Genomic DNA, 15,949 nt, shown 5'->3' on the forward strand with positions numbered 1-15,949 from the left:
GTAATGTGCTTGATATGTATGGTGTGCATGCAGTCCAAGTCCTTGCTGTGGTTGTCATACTAAATCTGAATTGCCTTGATAGCACAATGACAATCATTCTCTGTAAAAGCAGTCATCTACTGACTATCTGCATAACCATCCTACAATTACAGAACCTTTGCACCGCACTTTAAAATGTTTTACCCCAGTGAATCCAAGTGCTTGTGTGTATGTACTATATGTGGCAAGGGTGCCAATCTTTATCGGCCCATGAGCTCATTTGATTTTGGATTGAGTGCCATGGATGCCATCCCTTCTGGTAACCTCTCTCCATTTCCTTTAGTTCAGTAACAACCTCCACCTCTGCAGAGAGAGATAAAAAGCATGCTCACACTTTACTTTTCTAAGGGATCTTAGAATTAATATGAGCCTTGAAAAGCACATAGAACTAAAAGAGGAATTGGGAAAATATCATAATTTCAACTTCCTCCTTCAGCTCAATGTATTTTTCAAGGGAAAAGTATGTAATCACCCACATCACCTCATGACCAAGGGTGCTCCAAGGCTTTGTGGGAAGACTTCAAGGGTGCTTTCGCAATCACAGGCACCACACTGGCAACCCCTGGTCTGTGAGGCTGTTTAAGCTCCTGTATGCAGGATAGTTTTTATGGATATGTTAATTCCTGAATGGCCAGTTTTGTGGTAAATCAAGTTTCATTTGCCAGGTTTGTTTCAATTTTTATCAATGGTTTTGGAGGCATGAGGGAATTGTATTTAGAATGTTCATATACTTAATGCTTTTTATTAGTGTATTTTTTGCTGGAAGATTTGTGTGTTCTAAGCAGGCACACTAAGCTAGCTCTGGCTTAACTGAGAGCTGTCCAGCAGAGGTTTTCCTGCAATCAGTACATTTTGATGCCTTACAACCAAGAGGCTACTTGTTTGATCACCAAAAGACTTTTGTGCATTCAAAACATGCACCTAGCAGGCCTAATATACTTCCACAGTTAAAATATACTTGCCTTTATGTACAGAAGCTTGGAAAGAAAGCACCATAAAAATGCAGAACATTAATAAACATCGGGCAGATTTCTTAATTCACAATACAGACTACTTTGTTCCTTATACTTTGATTGTACTACCACAACTTAAGGGCCCTTTTATTCTCAAGGATTTATGGACACACTATTAAAGTTTTAAACAAACAGCCTTAAACAAAGGAAAAAATAGAAGGCTATGTTGCTGGGGAATGAAAAAGTGGAAAGGCAACTAGAGGGGGGAAATCAGATTATGCTGGAAATGATTGTGGGATTTGGGAAAAACAAAGAAGTTTTCAAAAGCTAGTGATTTCAAAAGGTAAGTGATTTTCAGCTCATTTTGGAATTCTTGTCAGCGGTTCTCCCTAGAATCTAGAGCCAGGATCTTTAGCTGTGGGCTAAAGATTCAGGTATGGGGTTTCCCCCACCAGTGCTTCCGATTACAGGCTCTTTGCCTTTCCTCAAATACGTCAATGGAGTTGAATACTTTAGTCAGCCAGTCTCGCTTGTATATTGATACAAGTTGTAAACCTTATCCTACTGATAAAAGTGTGATAAAAGCAATGCAAGCCACATAAAAGATTAGAAGAGGAAGTGCGGGATGCAGTTAACAGAATGAAACAGAGGGAGGGGAGGAGAAAGAACTGCAGGAGGGGAAGTTATCAGGGAAGGATGGCAAATGATGGGCTAAGGCTTGAAGAGACTTCTGGGGTCAAGGCAAAGCGGCACTTAGAAAGGAGCTTCTTGCAACTTCTGGGCAAGAGGTGCGATTAGACACGGGCGAAATCTGCTAAGGTGGGCAGGCTCTCTTTTTTACAAGCAAGGTTGGCAGTCCCAATGAACGGGGGGGACGACTCTGGACTCATCCCTTAGAACCTCTTTTCTTAAAACCAAGGTTCCTACCTGAACTTGGCGAAACAAACCTTCGGGGCCATTTCCACACCCCAAACCAGCCTCACCCATTAGAAGGGCAAAGGCTTCCTGCGGGCACGACTTTCTAAACCAGCCTGACTCGGGATACACCGCCAGGCAGGGACTAAACGTATTTAAACGAACTAACAACAAGTAGCAATAATAATAATAATAATAATAATAATAATAATCAGGTGGCTTCCTTCCTCTCTCTCCGAACGAGGTTTGTCCTCACACACCCCCATTTCATTTTTTTAAATAAAAAAACAACTGGCCCCGCTCCTTAAAAGCAGCAGCCTGACCGGCGAATAGACCAAGGAGCTGCTCCCCGCGCCGTTTTTAACCTCTCTGCCGGGACAAGTTTTGCTGGTCCTTAAAAGGGGATCGCGCACACACTTGAAAAGCCGGTCCGAAATCTCTTCTCTCTGAGGAGGCGGCGGCGGTCCTGAAAGCTGTTTCTCACTTATTTTACTTACTTCTTCGGTCCCAACCCGCCGAGTCTCGACCACCCGCCGCCGCCTCCTTCCTTTCCCCCGTTGCCTTAATATTTTTTTTATCCCTTTCTCTCTCACAAACATACAATAAATAAATAAATTAAGATTTAAAAAGGCGCCTCGCGCTCCTCACCTTCTCCGCCTCCTCGCGGCCTCCCGAGGTCGCTTCGCCGCCCAAGCCCAGTAGCAACAGGAGCGGCGGCGGCGGCGGCCTGTTAAACGGTAACCTGAGGTAACTCTCCGCCCTCAGCCGGAGCTCTCCTCCTCCTCCCGGCAGCCCAAAATTAGGCATTACCAAAACACACAAACACACTCACATATCAAGGGCGGGCCTTTAGGGTTGCTTCACCCCCCCACCCCCGTGGCAGGGGCTGCTGGGACCGGTAGTTCCCGCGTCCGTTCAGGGCACGAGCGAAGGGGCGGGAGGCAACTACAAGTCCCAGCATGCCTCTCGAGGCGACCTCGGTGGCGCTGGGCCTGAGGTAAAAGCCGGGCCTCTCCGACTCCCGCCCGAAATGGCTTGCTGAGCTTCTTTTCGGCCGAGGGGCTCCTCTTCCCGTTAGCGGAGGATCCGGCCCGGGGCTCTTGACGTTATTCGCAGATGAATCTCGCGAAAAGGGAGGCTGAAAATGATCCCCCCCCCCCGGTTTTGAAAGCAGACCCAGGGGAGAGCCGCGTTTTGGGTCGCCTGTGACCAGCTGCTTGTACAGGAGTTTCCCTCGGCAGAAAAACCTGCGCCCCGTTTTGATATGGGGGTGAGGCTGCGGATCGTGGCAAACAATTATTGTCGCTTTCAAACTATTCCTGGTATTATTATAAATTTTTTTTTTTTGGGGGGAGCCACGATAAACTGGTATAAAACTAGTTACAGGTAGGTAGCCGTGTTAGTCTGCCGTAGTCGAAACAAAATTTTAACAAATTCCTTCCAGTAGCACCTTAGAGACCAACTAAGTTTGTTATTGGTATTGTTATTTCGTGTGCATGCACACAAAAGCTCATACCAATAACAAACTTAGTTGAATATCAGGTTATAAGTTGTTTGTTTTGTTTTGTTTTTAAAAAACTCAGTTGCAGCCAATTTACCCATTGAAATCAACAAACTTGGCTAACAGAAACTCACTGATTTAATTGGGTCTGCGTTGAGTATAACTTGGTGGGATACAAACTCAACCCTTGCTCATGTCAGGATTAGAATTGTTTCAGGCTTCGAAAGTGGATTACTAACATTTGGAGTAAATTGATAAAACACTACATAAAACATATGTTTTATCAGCTGCCAGATAACAAGTACGTAATTTTGGATGACGCTGCCCCATAGTTTTATAGCTGTGAAAAGGAAAATGGTGTAGGGAAATAGACACATGCATTAAAAATATAAACAACATACAGAATTTGTTTTTATTTCAGAGTTTAAATGTGATAATAATGATGGAATGGTTAATGGGACTTATTGTATAAATGCATTAAAATTCCTTTTATTTATGTTTAATTTCATTAATATAACAAACTTACACCTTTTAAACTCTACAATCAAATGTGAATGTGTGTCTTGGGGGAAATTCAAATAAGCTATGTTTGCAGGGTTACTTCATTGTTTGTGCTGTCCTGGCGTGAGCTGGCCTAGGCACGTCTTTCAGGATTTAGCTTTATCGCTGAGCTTTTCTTTTAAGCAGTGTCTTGTGAGTCTTATGCCTCTGACTTTCACCCACTTAGGCTGGCTCTTTTGTTAGAGATCTCAAAAATCCTGCCAGTTCTTAGAAAACGGAAAGAACTATTAACATTTCAAAATTGCATTTGATTGCATGGCTGCAAGTGTACTCTGTTTGAACAATACATGACATACTCTACCTGAATAAATAGAAAAATGATTGTTGTTTGGCAAAATTGTACACATTTTTCCTTTTAAAAAAATAGTTGTGGTATTGGAATTTCTTCCTTATAGCATTTTAACACAGGAAATCCGTAAGAGACCAGAGTGAACAATAAACTCAGCCAACTCCCTACTTTCCTGGGCCAAGTTATAATACCAGCAGATAAGATTATCATGTTTTATAGTGCTCCTGTTTTTACAGTCCCACAACTATGGCACTGTATAATAATGTACTTCAGGACCCAGTAGTATCTCCTGATACTGCTGTTTATTGATCCTGGAGAAGGGAGAAGAAATGCCACCAGCGTGTTAAGCAGATGGTTGTACCATCTATGAATACACACACGAGAATGGAAAATCAACAAAGTGTTTTGTGGTATCTATAGACTTAACAAATTTATTATGGAATAGACCAGCACTGCTTCCAACTGGAAATAAATCATAAGTGGTACTACAGACAGGGACGTGGGTGGCGCTGTGGGTAAAACCTCAGCGCCTAGGACTTGCCGATCGAAAGGTCGGCGGTTCGAATCCCCGCGGCGGGGTGCGCTCCCGGCGTCCGGTCCCAGTGCCTGCCAACCTAGCAGTTCAAAAGCACCCCCGGGTGCAAGTAGATAAATAGGGACCGCTTACCAGCGGGAAGGTAAACGGCGTTCCGTGTGCTGCGCTGGCTCGCCAGATGCAGCTTGTCACACTAGCCACGTGACCCGGAAGTGTTTGCGGACAGCGCTGGCTCCCGGCCTATAGAGTGAGATGAGCGTGCAACCCTAGAGTCTGGCAAGACTGCCCGTATGGGCAGGGGTACCTTTTACTACAGACAGCTGCTGCTGTATCTGTACCACCTGGGGGCTTGCCTTGCAAAGGGGTATATTCTGTGGCCCATTCTTTCAGGTTCTATGTATTAACCAGCTCTGACATCTGTTGAGAGGAGTATACACAGCGAGCCCAGGGAAGGGCAGGTGGCTGTACCATGCAGGCAAGACAGAGTATGCTGATGTGACTGCAGCTCACCTGACACATGGAGAAGGAAGGGTTTTGCCTGGCTTGCATGAGGAGCTTGTCTCATGCGTGTACCTGAGGTAATCTGGCAGACTATGAAGGTAGAACAGGGCATAAGGGTCTTTCGGAAAACAAGCTATAATAGTGATACAGTATAAGAAAATATGTGTTAGTGTTGTTAAAGACAGTTGAAAAATCTAGCCACAATTTGTATGTCTTAACTTCAAAGAAGGATTTGTTCATCGTCGTGTGCACACCCTGGAATCAACACTTGTACTTAAAGCCCTCAAAAAGAGTTGTGCCAATGTAACCGCCCGTTTTCTCCTACACTAAGGGACTCTTCAGATATGACCGCCCCCCAAAAAAATCTACCTGTTGTGAGATTAGAAGTAGATTCCAGACTTATATGCATAACTATGTGAAGAATGTTAATGTCATAAGTGAGATAGCTCTCAGGTGAATACCCACTCCCAATCGCACACCACTTGCACACAATATTTTGTGAAACAAACCACCAGGTCTCTTCCCAATGCACTTTTACATTAGGTACCTAGGTGCAAAATCACTTTTTTTCAGACGTAGGCCTAATCATTACCTCTTATTTTGTGGGTATGAAAACTGTAGGCCATAAATGTGTGTGGTACATATACCTTTGAATCACTCCCTCTTCCCAATGAATAAGCTGTGAAAAAAGTGGCACATAAATAATTTGTTGACATTATCTTTATTGAAGCATAGAATTTTAGCTCAGTTCACTGTAGAGTGAAACATGTTTAATTCATGATAATAAGACAGTTTAGGGTTGTAGGGTCATTATTATGTTGCTGGTGTAGATACAACATCATAAGATACAAACATGACCCGCAATAGAAACAAACCACAAATAAACACGAAGAAACGTTCACTTTTTACAAATCACTCCATTACTACAGAGACCAAATGGCAGTTACTGTAAGTAAATCATCCACAGAGAATTGCTTTACTTTTGGACACGGAAACAGGAGCTTCTGTTTGGAGAGGGTTGGGTAAAGTTTATCCACATCTGCTTAGTAGAAAAGGTTTAAATGTCAAGTATTTTTTTGGCCCACAAAACAATAACTGACAGACATATCAAAGAGTAAGAATGAAGGACAATGATGTCTTGTACAACAATGTCTGTTATTAACTTTTTGATTAGGCATTTGTTTGCTTTACTCATAGCATCAGACAGTTATGTAGCCCCCAAATCAGCAGCAAATTATTATAACAAGTCAATACAGTGCCAACGTATCAAGTTGAATACAAAGAGAACAAACAATGATAACTTAATCATATAAAATATGATACAGAGCTGAAATACAGTGCATTTAAATACCTATGTGACAAAGTATGTTAAATATTGTACTTAATATTGTCGTTTCTGACATAAAATATGAAAAGTCTTTTGTGCTTAAATGTATGCTTGTTTTGTTTTTTGTTAAAAACAGAACCAGTTGCTTACTTCCAATACTGCCACTGTAACTGGTATTACAACAGATCACAATTTTTCACAGACACATCAACATTAAAAACATTTACCTATGAGAAAATAAGTCACTTCTCATTAGATCACAGTGCGAAAAAAGTGGTGTAATGCTCTGTCTCGATGGAGGCTTTCAAAATATTCATCAATAGAAAAGTCCTGACAAACCAGACGGCAGTGCTAGATTGAAAAGAATGGAAAGCGGCACATCACAGGTTGGGAAAGAAAGGAATTGTCTTGTCCTTCACGGGAATCGCCTAAGTGACCTTCGTCTTCTGTTGTAGAAATGCCTGAGCCCATGTTGCCGTGAAAAATTCATCATGTAATTTTGTTTGCGAGTGCTGTTCAATGGAAAGAGGGTGGAAGAGAGAACTTAAGGTCCTTTTGTATATATGTTGGAAAGACCTTCCCAAGCTGCAGGTTACATTCTTCTACACATCTTGCTTTAAATGATAATTAACATTCATACAAAATGATGTAAAAAACCCAAAACCAATCCAAATTAGAAGCATTTTGGAGTGCTGCTGCTACTCATGGCATGGAGTGATCTGGAGCCAGCTAGGCTGCCTTAAGTTCTGTAGTTTCCAGTTTATTATGTGCTCAAGTCCTGTTTATTTCACTGAGACTTTGGCTGCAATCCTGTACACACTTACCTGGGAATTAATCTCATAGAGTATATAGGATTGTATTAGGCATGCAAAATTTGGATTGTACCCACGGTGTGTAAAGCAGACAAGGGACCCTTATTGTGCTTTCATTACAATTCAGTTTAGGAAGACAGCTTTACATTAATTGAACATTGTCACGCAATGTTTTGTTAATATTCTAGTGCTGTCTTCTTTATTAGTGGTAGGTACATGTGGATAAGTACCTTTGCAGGATAAGCCAAGTTCCTAAAGTGAGCTCTAGATACTAGAAATGCATAGCAGCCTGACTGCTGGAAAATTAAATGTATCATGGATAAAGAACATAATTAAGCAGAGAATTATTTTGCTTTCATTGTGCTAAACTCATAATTGTTTAACTCCTGAGAAACAGAGTCAGGCTCATTAATTTTGGTTTTGCAGCCTTTTGCAGTAATTGGCTTTTGCAGTTACTCTTATTTAAATGAAATCTACTTAGTAGATCTCAGGAACCATAAGATCAGAGCTGGTAGTGTCCACAATGACTGAAATGCTTCCACACCATCCCCCCCCGCCCTATTTAATTCTGTTGCACAGCACCCACCACCCCTATGAAGCAGATACAAATCGCTAACAGGCATTACTGACCTATATGTAAAAGTTAGTGCCCTGGTCTGGTCATGTACCGTTTTGCCTTCTAGATGGTACATAAACACTGCCACATTACTCATTATTCTCCCAAATGAACAAATGACTGATAGTCTATTCTGGAAATGGGAGGGTAAAGTCTACGATATGACAGAGATGCTGTGAGCAAAAGCTACCCTTGGTGCAGCTATCACCAGAGATGGATAGTTAGATTCCACCCCTGTCTCCCATTGTGTCCCTGTTGTTTCATGCCATAGAAGGGTGTGTTGCCATCAGTTCAACCTTCCCCTGTCCTAGTTGCAGAGAAGCTCGCCATTCATTGCCAGGGATCCCACTGAGTACATTCAGAGAGAGACTGCATGTCCCCAAGTGGGAGGGTGGGTCCTGTGATCCACAGGCTTTCCTTTCTACATATCAATTTTGGACTGATTGTGGATTTTGGTGGTGTTTGTAAGTAAAAATTAACACACTAATGTCAGCCACCCACATATGAGTTAACGGCCCTGAACTGTTCCATGACTGCTGTGGCACTTTATTCAGTTACCACAATCACAGGAATTGATGCTGGCCATGTCAAGGATGGCTGGGCTCATGTGTTATGTTTGTCCATTTAATTACATGCCTAATGATGAATGTGATTGTTTATGTAGACAAACAGGTAAAAGTATGAACCGGCATTCTTCCGACAAGACGCTTCTCAAACGTTCCTCATATGTGAGAAATAAATTTAAATACCAGTACAGTCATACCTCATGTTATGTGTGCTTCAGGTTGCGTGTTTTCAGGTTGCGTCCCGCAGCGACCCAGAAGTTACTTCCGGGTTTTGCCGCTCACGCATGCGCAGACGTGCAAAATGACTTTACGCGCATGCGCAGAAGCGGCGAATCGCGATCCGTGCACGCACAGACGCAGGTTGCGTTCTGCTCATGTTGCGAACAGGCCTCCGGAACAGATCCCGTTCGCAACCAGAGGAACCACTGTATCTCAAAGCAAGATAAAAGAACTTAATGAATTGCTGTATTGCCACAGCAGCACACAGAATGTAACAATCTGTGCCAAAACCAAAATTAAAACCCAAACCAAAATTCTTCTTGCCTAACCTACCACAACTTCCTGCTGTTGTTTTAAAATGGCTTTGATCTAGTTCTCTTTGAGATGGTAAACTAAAAGTCCATACCACTTCAGATGAGAACTGGGTTCAGTTCACATGACTACACAATTCCAAACAAAACATTCCCTTCTCACGGAAAACTCTTTGTAAGGGAGAAAGCTCCCCTGGTCTCCTTAACGTACTAGCTTTGTGTGTAGAGAGATCCGTCCCTCATCCCATACTCTTCAACATTTCTCCGATGAAAATAGGGGCATCCCATTCCATAATGATCATTTTATTATTTATACCCCACACATCTTACTGGGTTGCCCCAGCCATGCTGAGCAGCTTCCTACATATAAAAAACATAATAAAACATTAAACAAACTTCGCTATACAGGATTGCCTTCAGATGGCTCGGGTTGGATAAGGCCATACCCTCCAACATTTCTCCAATGAAAAATTGAGACATCCTAAGGGAAAGTGGGACATTCCGGGATCAAATCAGAAACCGGGACGGCTTCTCCTAAATCAGGGATGTCCCTGGAAAATAGGGACACTTGAGAAGCATCCAATCACGTGAGCCCCACTGCACGGCTAACTTTGCCCCCTGGATGTATGCAATGAGGATGTGTGGAAGAAGCTGCTCATGTTTAGGCTTAGGACAAGAGGGCATGACCTCACTTTCCAGCCATCCCCTGGGTAATAGAAGATGCGGGTTTGGTCCCTTGGAAGTATGTGCTCTGTCACAAACTATACTTCCTATGCAGCGAGCAGCCAGCATCAAATTATTTAATCTCATGTGACTGATTATTTAAAATAACAATGAATTATAGCAGCCCAGTATGTGCTTCTGTGCTTATATTTGTAGATTTGAAACTGTATGGAATGAGTTTCTATGCTGTATTTTGAAACTCTGTGAAGACTGAAATAGAGGCACTTGACAAAACTCTTGGGTGCATATTTTGATGGACTACAGCTGTTTAGGGCATCAAACAACACAGGACAACAGGATTATGCCTTTTACGGGCAGAGAAGTTCATGTTTCCATGTTTGCTGGTGTAAATGAATCTGATCACTCTCACCTTCAAGCCACAGTAATCAGACTTAGCTAAGTGAGCAAAAGAATATTTGCACAAGTATAATGGCTGCACAGATATTGTGGTAATAAGTTTACTTACCTTACTCTAGTGTAAAACCAATGACAGCAAATAATGAAATACAACACAAATTAGAAAATGTATTTCAATGCATGCAGCACTGTGATTAGTCATAAAAGACTGATGAGGTTTAGAGGCAATATAGGATTTTTCATCTCTTTTGAAAATAAAAATTGAACAAATTACTTTCTGATTTAAAAAAATGCTTATTTCATCATTCAAATAATTTTACAAGTATAAATTGTTATAGAAATACAACCACACAGCTGAATGTTCACATAAATAATGAGAAAATTAATATAATGCTGCAATATTTCAACAGTTTCTTTTCTGTGCTGGAGTAGGTATAAACTTTCCTATACGTATAGTAATGGCTCTGTGCTTAGGAGATGAAGCAAAGAAAAATGGCTAGTGAAATGAATGCAATTTCATACTGCTAGAAGCTAGATTTCATATCTAAATCTTTTAAGAAAAAGCATGGTGATTCTTTGCAACAAAATTTCCAAAAATCATTTGTGCCAAAACCGTGAAATTATCTTAATAATGAAAAGCGTGATATTTATGGAAAGATTAACAACATGCCCATAAGCCCAAAGTCATAACATGATGATTCCAATTTTGATAAAGATAAAGATAATATTTGTAAAAGGAATTATGGGGCTACTTCCAAATTCATGTGCCGTTAACATTTTGATGAGAGTCATTGAACAACGACGGACGACCAAGTGTCTCATCCTCAGCTATTAGTAACATTTGACATCTTTGTTTCTTAAGTCACTAATAAAGGCTTGCCCTCTTCACAAAGAAACGATTATTCAATATGGACATGCAAAAATATATATATAATTGTGTGGTTTCCACAGTACAGCAAAGCAGGCAGTGAGCTTTGGCTAAGGGAGAAGTGACATGCACAGAGAATTCAAAGCTGGTTCCATGTTTTAGTCTTGGAGATAAAATACAGGAGTTCAGAGAGCAAAAATTATTTCCCAGAAAGGAAGGCTTTATCCTAAAAAGACCCCCTCCCCACGTCCAAGTGAGTGATTTGCCTAAAAATGTTTTTCCCGCAACCATATATGCAATCAAGAATGCAATGAATTCTAGGGCTTATAATTTAAGAGACAGAGAGCCAAACTAGATGTGATACAGTGGTACCTCGCAAGATGAATGCCTCAGAAGACGAAAAACTCGCAAGACGAAAGAGTTTTTCGTTTTCTGAGGTGCTTCGCAAGAAGGATTTCCCTATGGGCTTGCTTCGCAAGACGGAACATCTTGTGCCTTTTTTTTAAAACCGCCAATGCATTCCTATGGGAAACCGTCAATGCACAGTGGTGCTTCGCAAGACGAAAAAATTCACAAGACGAAAAAACTCGCAGAACGAATTAATTTCATCTTGCGAGGCACCACTGTAATTGTTCACACCGTCGGTCCTTGATGGCAATGGAATCTTTCCTCCCATCACAAAGAGCTGATATGGTGTGACCAGTTCTGATCAGGAGCATAATGGGAGCAAAGTTTTCAGATGAAGGATGGTAAATCAACTTTTAAGAATAATAAGTAGTTAAAGCTCCTCTCCCTCTTTGTCACCATGCTCCCAGTCAGGCTCCACACCACAATGGCTATTTGTGAATCCAAAAACAACTGTGCGACAAACATTGGGCTGTCTTTTGACTTCACCCCTGAAGGCGCACTCTTCCATTGTCTCCTGAGACAGACAGATGCCAACAACAATAGGTTTACTGTGTCCATTCATTTAAGTGGGGCTACGCTCCCGTTGCTCGGTCCCAGCTCCTGCCCACCTAGCAGTTCGAAAGCACCTCCGGGTGCAAGTAGATAAATAGGGACCGCTTACTGGCGGGAAGGTAAACGGCGTTTCCGTGTGCTGCGCTGGCTTGCCAGATGTGGTTTTGTCACGCTGGCCACGTGACCCGGAAGTGTCTCCGGACAGTGCTGGCCCCCGGCCTCTTAAGTGAGATGGGCGCACAACCCCAGAGTCTGTCAAGACTGGCCTGTACGGGCAGGGGTACCTTTACCTTTTTTGCTCTGAGTATGACTAACATCAGGTTTAACCCTCATATCTAGTTTGTGACATGGTCTCTTAAAAGATAAATGTCTCAGAGTTCTTTAGTCCCTGCTGGCATTTCCCTACTGGCATAGATAGGAGGCGCCAACATGGAATGGCCACTGAATGGCAGCAGCAGGGATTAATTAATGCCATAATAATAAGGAACTGCGGGTGCCACTGTAGATCCCCCTCATCTTCCTTTTTGTGGTAGGTGGATCATGTGGCTGGGGTATATTTCTGTAGCTGGGGTGGTCGATGTGGTCCCCTCCAGATGTTGCTGGACTATAACACCCACCTGCCCCAGAAAGCATGGTCAATGCTCAAGATGAGAGTTGGAGTCCAGCAATGTTTGGCTAACCTTGTCCTATGAAATGGACATGTGTCTGCATCTTGTTCTGGTTCTGGTTGCAGAAGGGAGCTGCATAACCTAAAGCAGGGCTTTCCAATCTGTGTGTCGCGACACATTAGTGTGTTGGCTGCAGTGTGTTGCACACACGCTCCCCGTGCTCCTCCTGGGACTGGAAAGGGGTTAGTTTAACACCTGGTTTGCTAGTAGAACTGAATTAGGTAAAGGTAAAGGTACCCCTGCCCGTACGGGCCAGTCTTGCCAGACTCTAGGGTTGTGCGCCCATCTCACTCAAGAGGCCGGGGGCCAGCGCTGTCCAGAGACACTTCCGGGTCACATGGCCAGCGTGACAAAGCTGCATCTGGCGAGCCAGAGCCGCACACGGAAACGCCGTTTACCTTCCCGCTAGTAAGCAGTCCCTATTTATCTACTTGCACCTGGGAGTGCTTTCGAACTGCTAGGTTGGCAGGCGCTGGGACCGAACAACGGGAGCGCACCCTGCCGCGGGGATTCGAACCGCCGACCTGATGATCGGCAAGTCCTAGGCACTGAGGTTTTACCCACAGCGCCACCCGTGTCCCAGAACTGAATTAGTGTGTAGCAAAATGATGCATGTCTAAAAAGTGTGCCACCAACATGAAAAATTTGGAAAGCTTCAACCTGAGGCTTGTTCCTGCACCCTGCTTGTGTAAAACCTATCTGATGGAGCCATACATTGGAGACAAGCCCTTAGAATAAGACTGCAGGAAGGCTATAGATGCAGGGCCAAGGAAGACTACCTTTAAGGGTTCTGTAGAAGAGGGAATTTTTGCACATGACAGCGTATCAGAAATAAGAATAGCTGCAGCACTTGGAATTTTCTCTTCTGTACCGCTTTTATAAGTACAGGAACCCTCTTTCGCATCTAGTGGCCCTCCTTATAGATCAGCTAGCTGATGCTGTATATCCACGTTAACCATAGCACGTTCATTTCCTTAACTCTCTTTAATACATGTTCAGATGCTTCTTCTGCTATTAATTACCATGGATGACTGCCCTGAAATCTAGCTGGCTCCTTAGGAAGTGCCTTTCCTCATATATAGATAGAATTAAGATTTACAACGAGAACGTTACAGTGCTATGCCATTATTTGATGTAAGATTGTCCACTATTAGAAAAGGGTCACCTTAGTGAGTTTATTAAGAGTTTATTAAGATTTCCAATGGTAGGTAAAAACCAACTTTCTGTTAAGCTCATTGTGGAAATTGAGATGACTGACCTGTTTTGGGGGTTTTTTTTGCCACTGTTGCTTTAATGTGCAAAATTATCAGAAATTGTTATGTTTTTAATGCTGCTTTTTACTTATTCTTTAAAAGCCACTTTGTGAGCCTCTGCAGAAGAAAGTGGCACATATATAGAAAAATCTGAAGTATTTCATGGTATGAAATATCCTTTCCAACTTTAATATGAAAGCTCTATCCTACCCCCCCCATTAATTTTTAAAGATGAAAATCTTGAAAAGTTAGGAGTTACCCAAGCTACCTATATTCTACCCCAAAATGCAGTATTTAAAAAATGTATTTGTGTATTATGTATGCATAATCTGCATCAAATGTACTTGGTGAGTTAAGAATAAAACTCTGTTTCCTTTTTCTACTTCAAACTTAGATTTTGATTTTATGGAGGCAAAGTCAGCAAGGTGTGTTTGAAATAACAAAGACAAAAAGCACAAGGCAGCCAAGCGTGGATCAATACTTGGGGTGGGCATGAGTGACATGCAAGCAGGTGCCTTGCAGTGAAGTCTAGAGCAGGACTATCTAGATGCCGTAACCCGAGTTGCTATTGTCATATTTACTACTTTAAATTAGGGCTGTCCATAGACTAAAGTTGAGGTTTTGAAAGACAGTTTGCAGTCTTGCTTTAACAGAGTCAGCCACAGCTGAAGATACAACTAGCAGTTTGAAGCTATTTAATGGCAATAGGATATTTCTTCAAACTAATTCATCATCCTTTTAAAAATCACCAACACAATGGCTTGGATCCAGATTTTCACAAGTGCTCAGTTGCCTCCCCAAAGCTTCCCCAGTGGTTCTGAGAGTCAAGTAAAAGGTAAAGGTAAAGGTACCCCTGCCCTTTCGGGCCAGTCTTGACAGACTCTAGGGTTGTGCGCCCATCTCACTCAAGAGGCCGGGGGCCAGCACTGTCCGAAGACACTTCCGGGTCACGTGGCCAGCGTGACATCGCTGCTCTGGCGAGCCAGAGCCGCACACGGAAACGCCGTTTACCTTCCCGCTGGTAAGCGGTCCCTATTTATCTACTTGCACCCGAGAGTGCTTTCGAACTGCTAGGTTGGCAGGCGCTGGGACCGAACAGCGGGAGCGCACCCCGCCGCGGGGATTCGAACCGCCGACCTTTCGATCGGCAAGCCCTAGGCGCTGAGGCTTTAACCCACAGCGCCACCCGCGTCCCCGAGAGTCAAGTAGCCCTTCAGAATGAGATGGGATGGGGTGTAAGGGGTAGTAAATGGACAAAAGTCCAACAGAGGCATCTTGCACAAATGGGAACTCATGCAAGGCACCTCCACCCAATTTTTTTCCAATTCCTTCCTTCCACTGTAATCCTCTGTGCTGCGTTCTGGAGTGTCTTCTGATGTCCAGGAGCAGCTTTGGGTTGGGAGGAACTGCAGTAGGAGGAGCATGGGGCAAGTTTAGATCCAAGCCAGTGGCTCTGAACTTTTTAAAGTTAGTTGTGCCCACATCCTGTTACTCTCAATGGGACATAACTTGGGGACTTTAGTCACAACTAACTTTAGCTGGATTGGGACCAGCACCTGACCCAGTCATACTATTAGCACTTTTCACAGATAAAGTATATGGCAAAAAGTGATAATGACTGAGTAGAATAGTGTACCAATTAATACAATTAATACTTCCACAGCCCTAATTTAAATGTGAATCAAGAAACCAATAGTTTAAAAGCTGAGCAAAAATGTTTGAAGATATAATCCAAGCTCTATCACTCTCCATTACACTTTGAAAGCTTTCAATAAAATAACATTTGAACCTATCTACTGGGAAGGCACACCTCTCTCAGCCAACCACTGGAGCGCTGAATCCCAGCCCGTCATGACACTAGAATGTCAGGAACTAAATTGTTAGAGAAAAAGTTGGTCATCTTTCTGTGATGCAATAAGCATAAACTGGTTATTCTGATTGTGAGACCATTTTAGCCAGGGGAAGAATCAACAGG

General features: G+C 42.8%; 2 protein-coding genes and 2 long non-coding RNA genes across 8 annotated transcripts in view; 2 read left to right on the forward strand and 2 right to left on the reverse strand.

Moving 5' to 3' along the window:
• SLC26A5 (solute carrier family 26 member 5) overlaps positions 1-2,854 on the reverse strand; it is a 34,087-nt gene extending 31,233 nt beyond the window's left edge. Inside the window, exon 1 of one of the 2 annotated variants that reach the window (XM_083399654.1) lies at positions 2,740-2,854. The gene's annotated coding sequence lies outside the window, so the exon portion shown is untranslated. Of the gene's footprint in view, positions 1-2,555 lie in introns of both variants that reach the window. The other variant, XM_083399653.1, reaches the window with a different exon arrangement.
• A 71-nt stretch (positions 2,855-2,925) lies between these two features.
• On the forward strand, positions 2,926-3,332 carry LOC310658305. Its single transcript, XR_014502210.1, has 2 exons — positions 2,926-3,044; positions 3,082-3,332. It is a non-coding gene; the product is annotated as an uncharacterized lncRNA (long non-coding RNA).
• Positions 3,333-5,996: 2,664 nt separating this feature from the next.
• RELN (reelin) overlaps positions 5,997-15,949 on the reverse strand; it is a 306,441-nt gene continuing 296,488 nt past the window's right edge. For all 4 annotated transcript variants that reach the window (XM_083399200.1, XM_083399199.1, XM_083399202.1 and 1 more), the window contains one exon: positions 5,997-7,133. In XM_083399200.1, the coding sequence (XP_083255326.1) occupies positions 7,037-7,133 (97 nt within the window). In that variant the 3' untranslated portion in view covers positions 5,997-7,036. The remainder of the gene's footprint in view (positions 7,134-15,949) is intronic.
• Positions 11,954-14,786, forward strand: LOC310658290. Its single transcript, XR_014502187.1, has 3 exons — positions 11,954-12,083; positions 12,359-12,942; positions 13,316-14,786. It is a non-coding gene; the product is annotated as an uncharacterized lncRNA (long non-coding RNA).

This window comes from Podarcis tiliguerta, assembly GCF_965153285.1.
Source record: "Podarcis tiliguerta genome assembly, chromosome: 10".
NCBI lineage: Eukaryota > Metazoa > Chordata > Lepidosauria > Squamata > Lacertidae > Podarcis > Podarcis tiliguerta.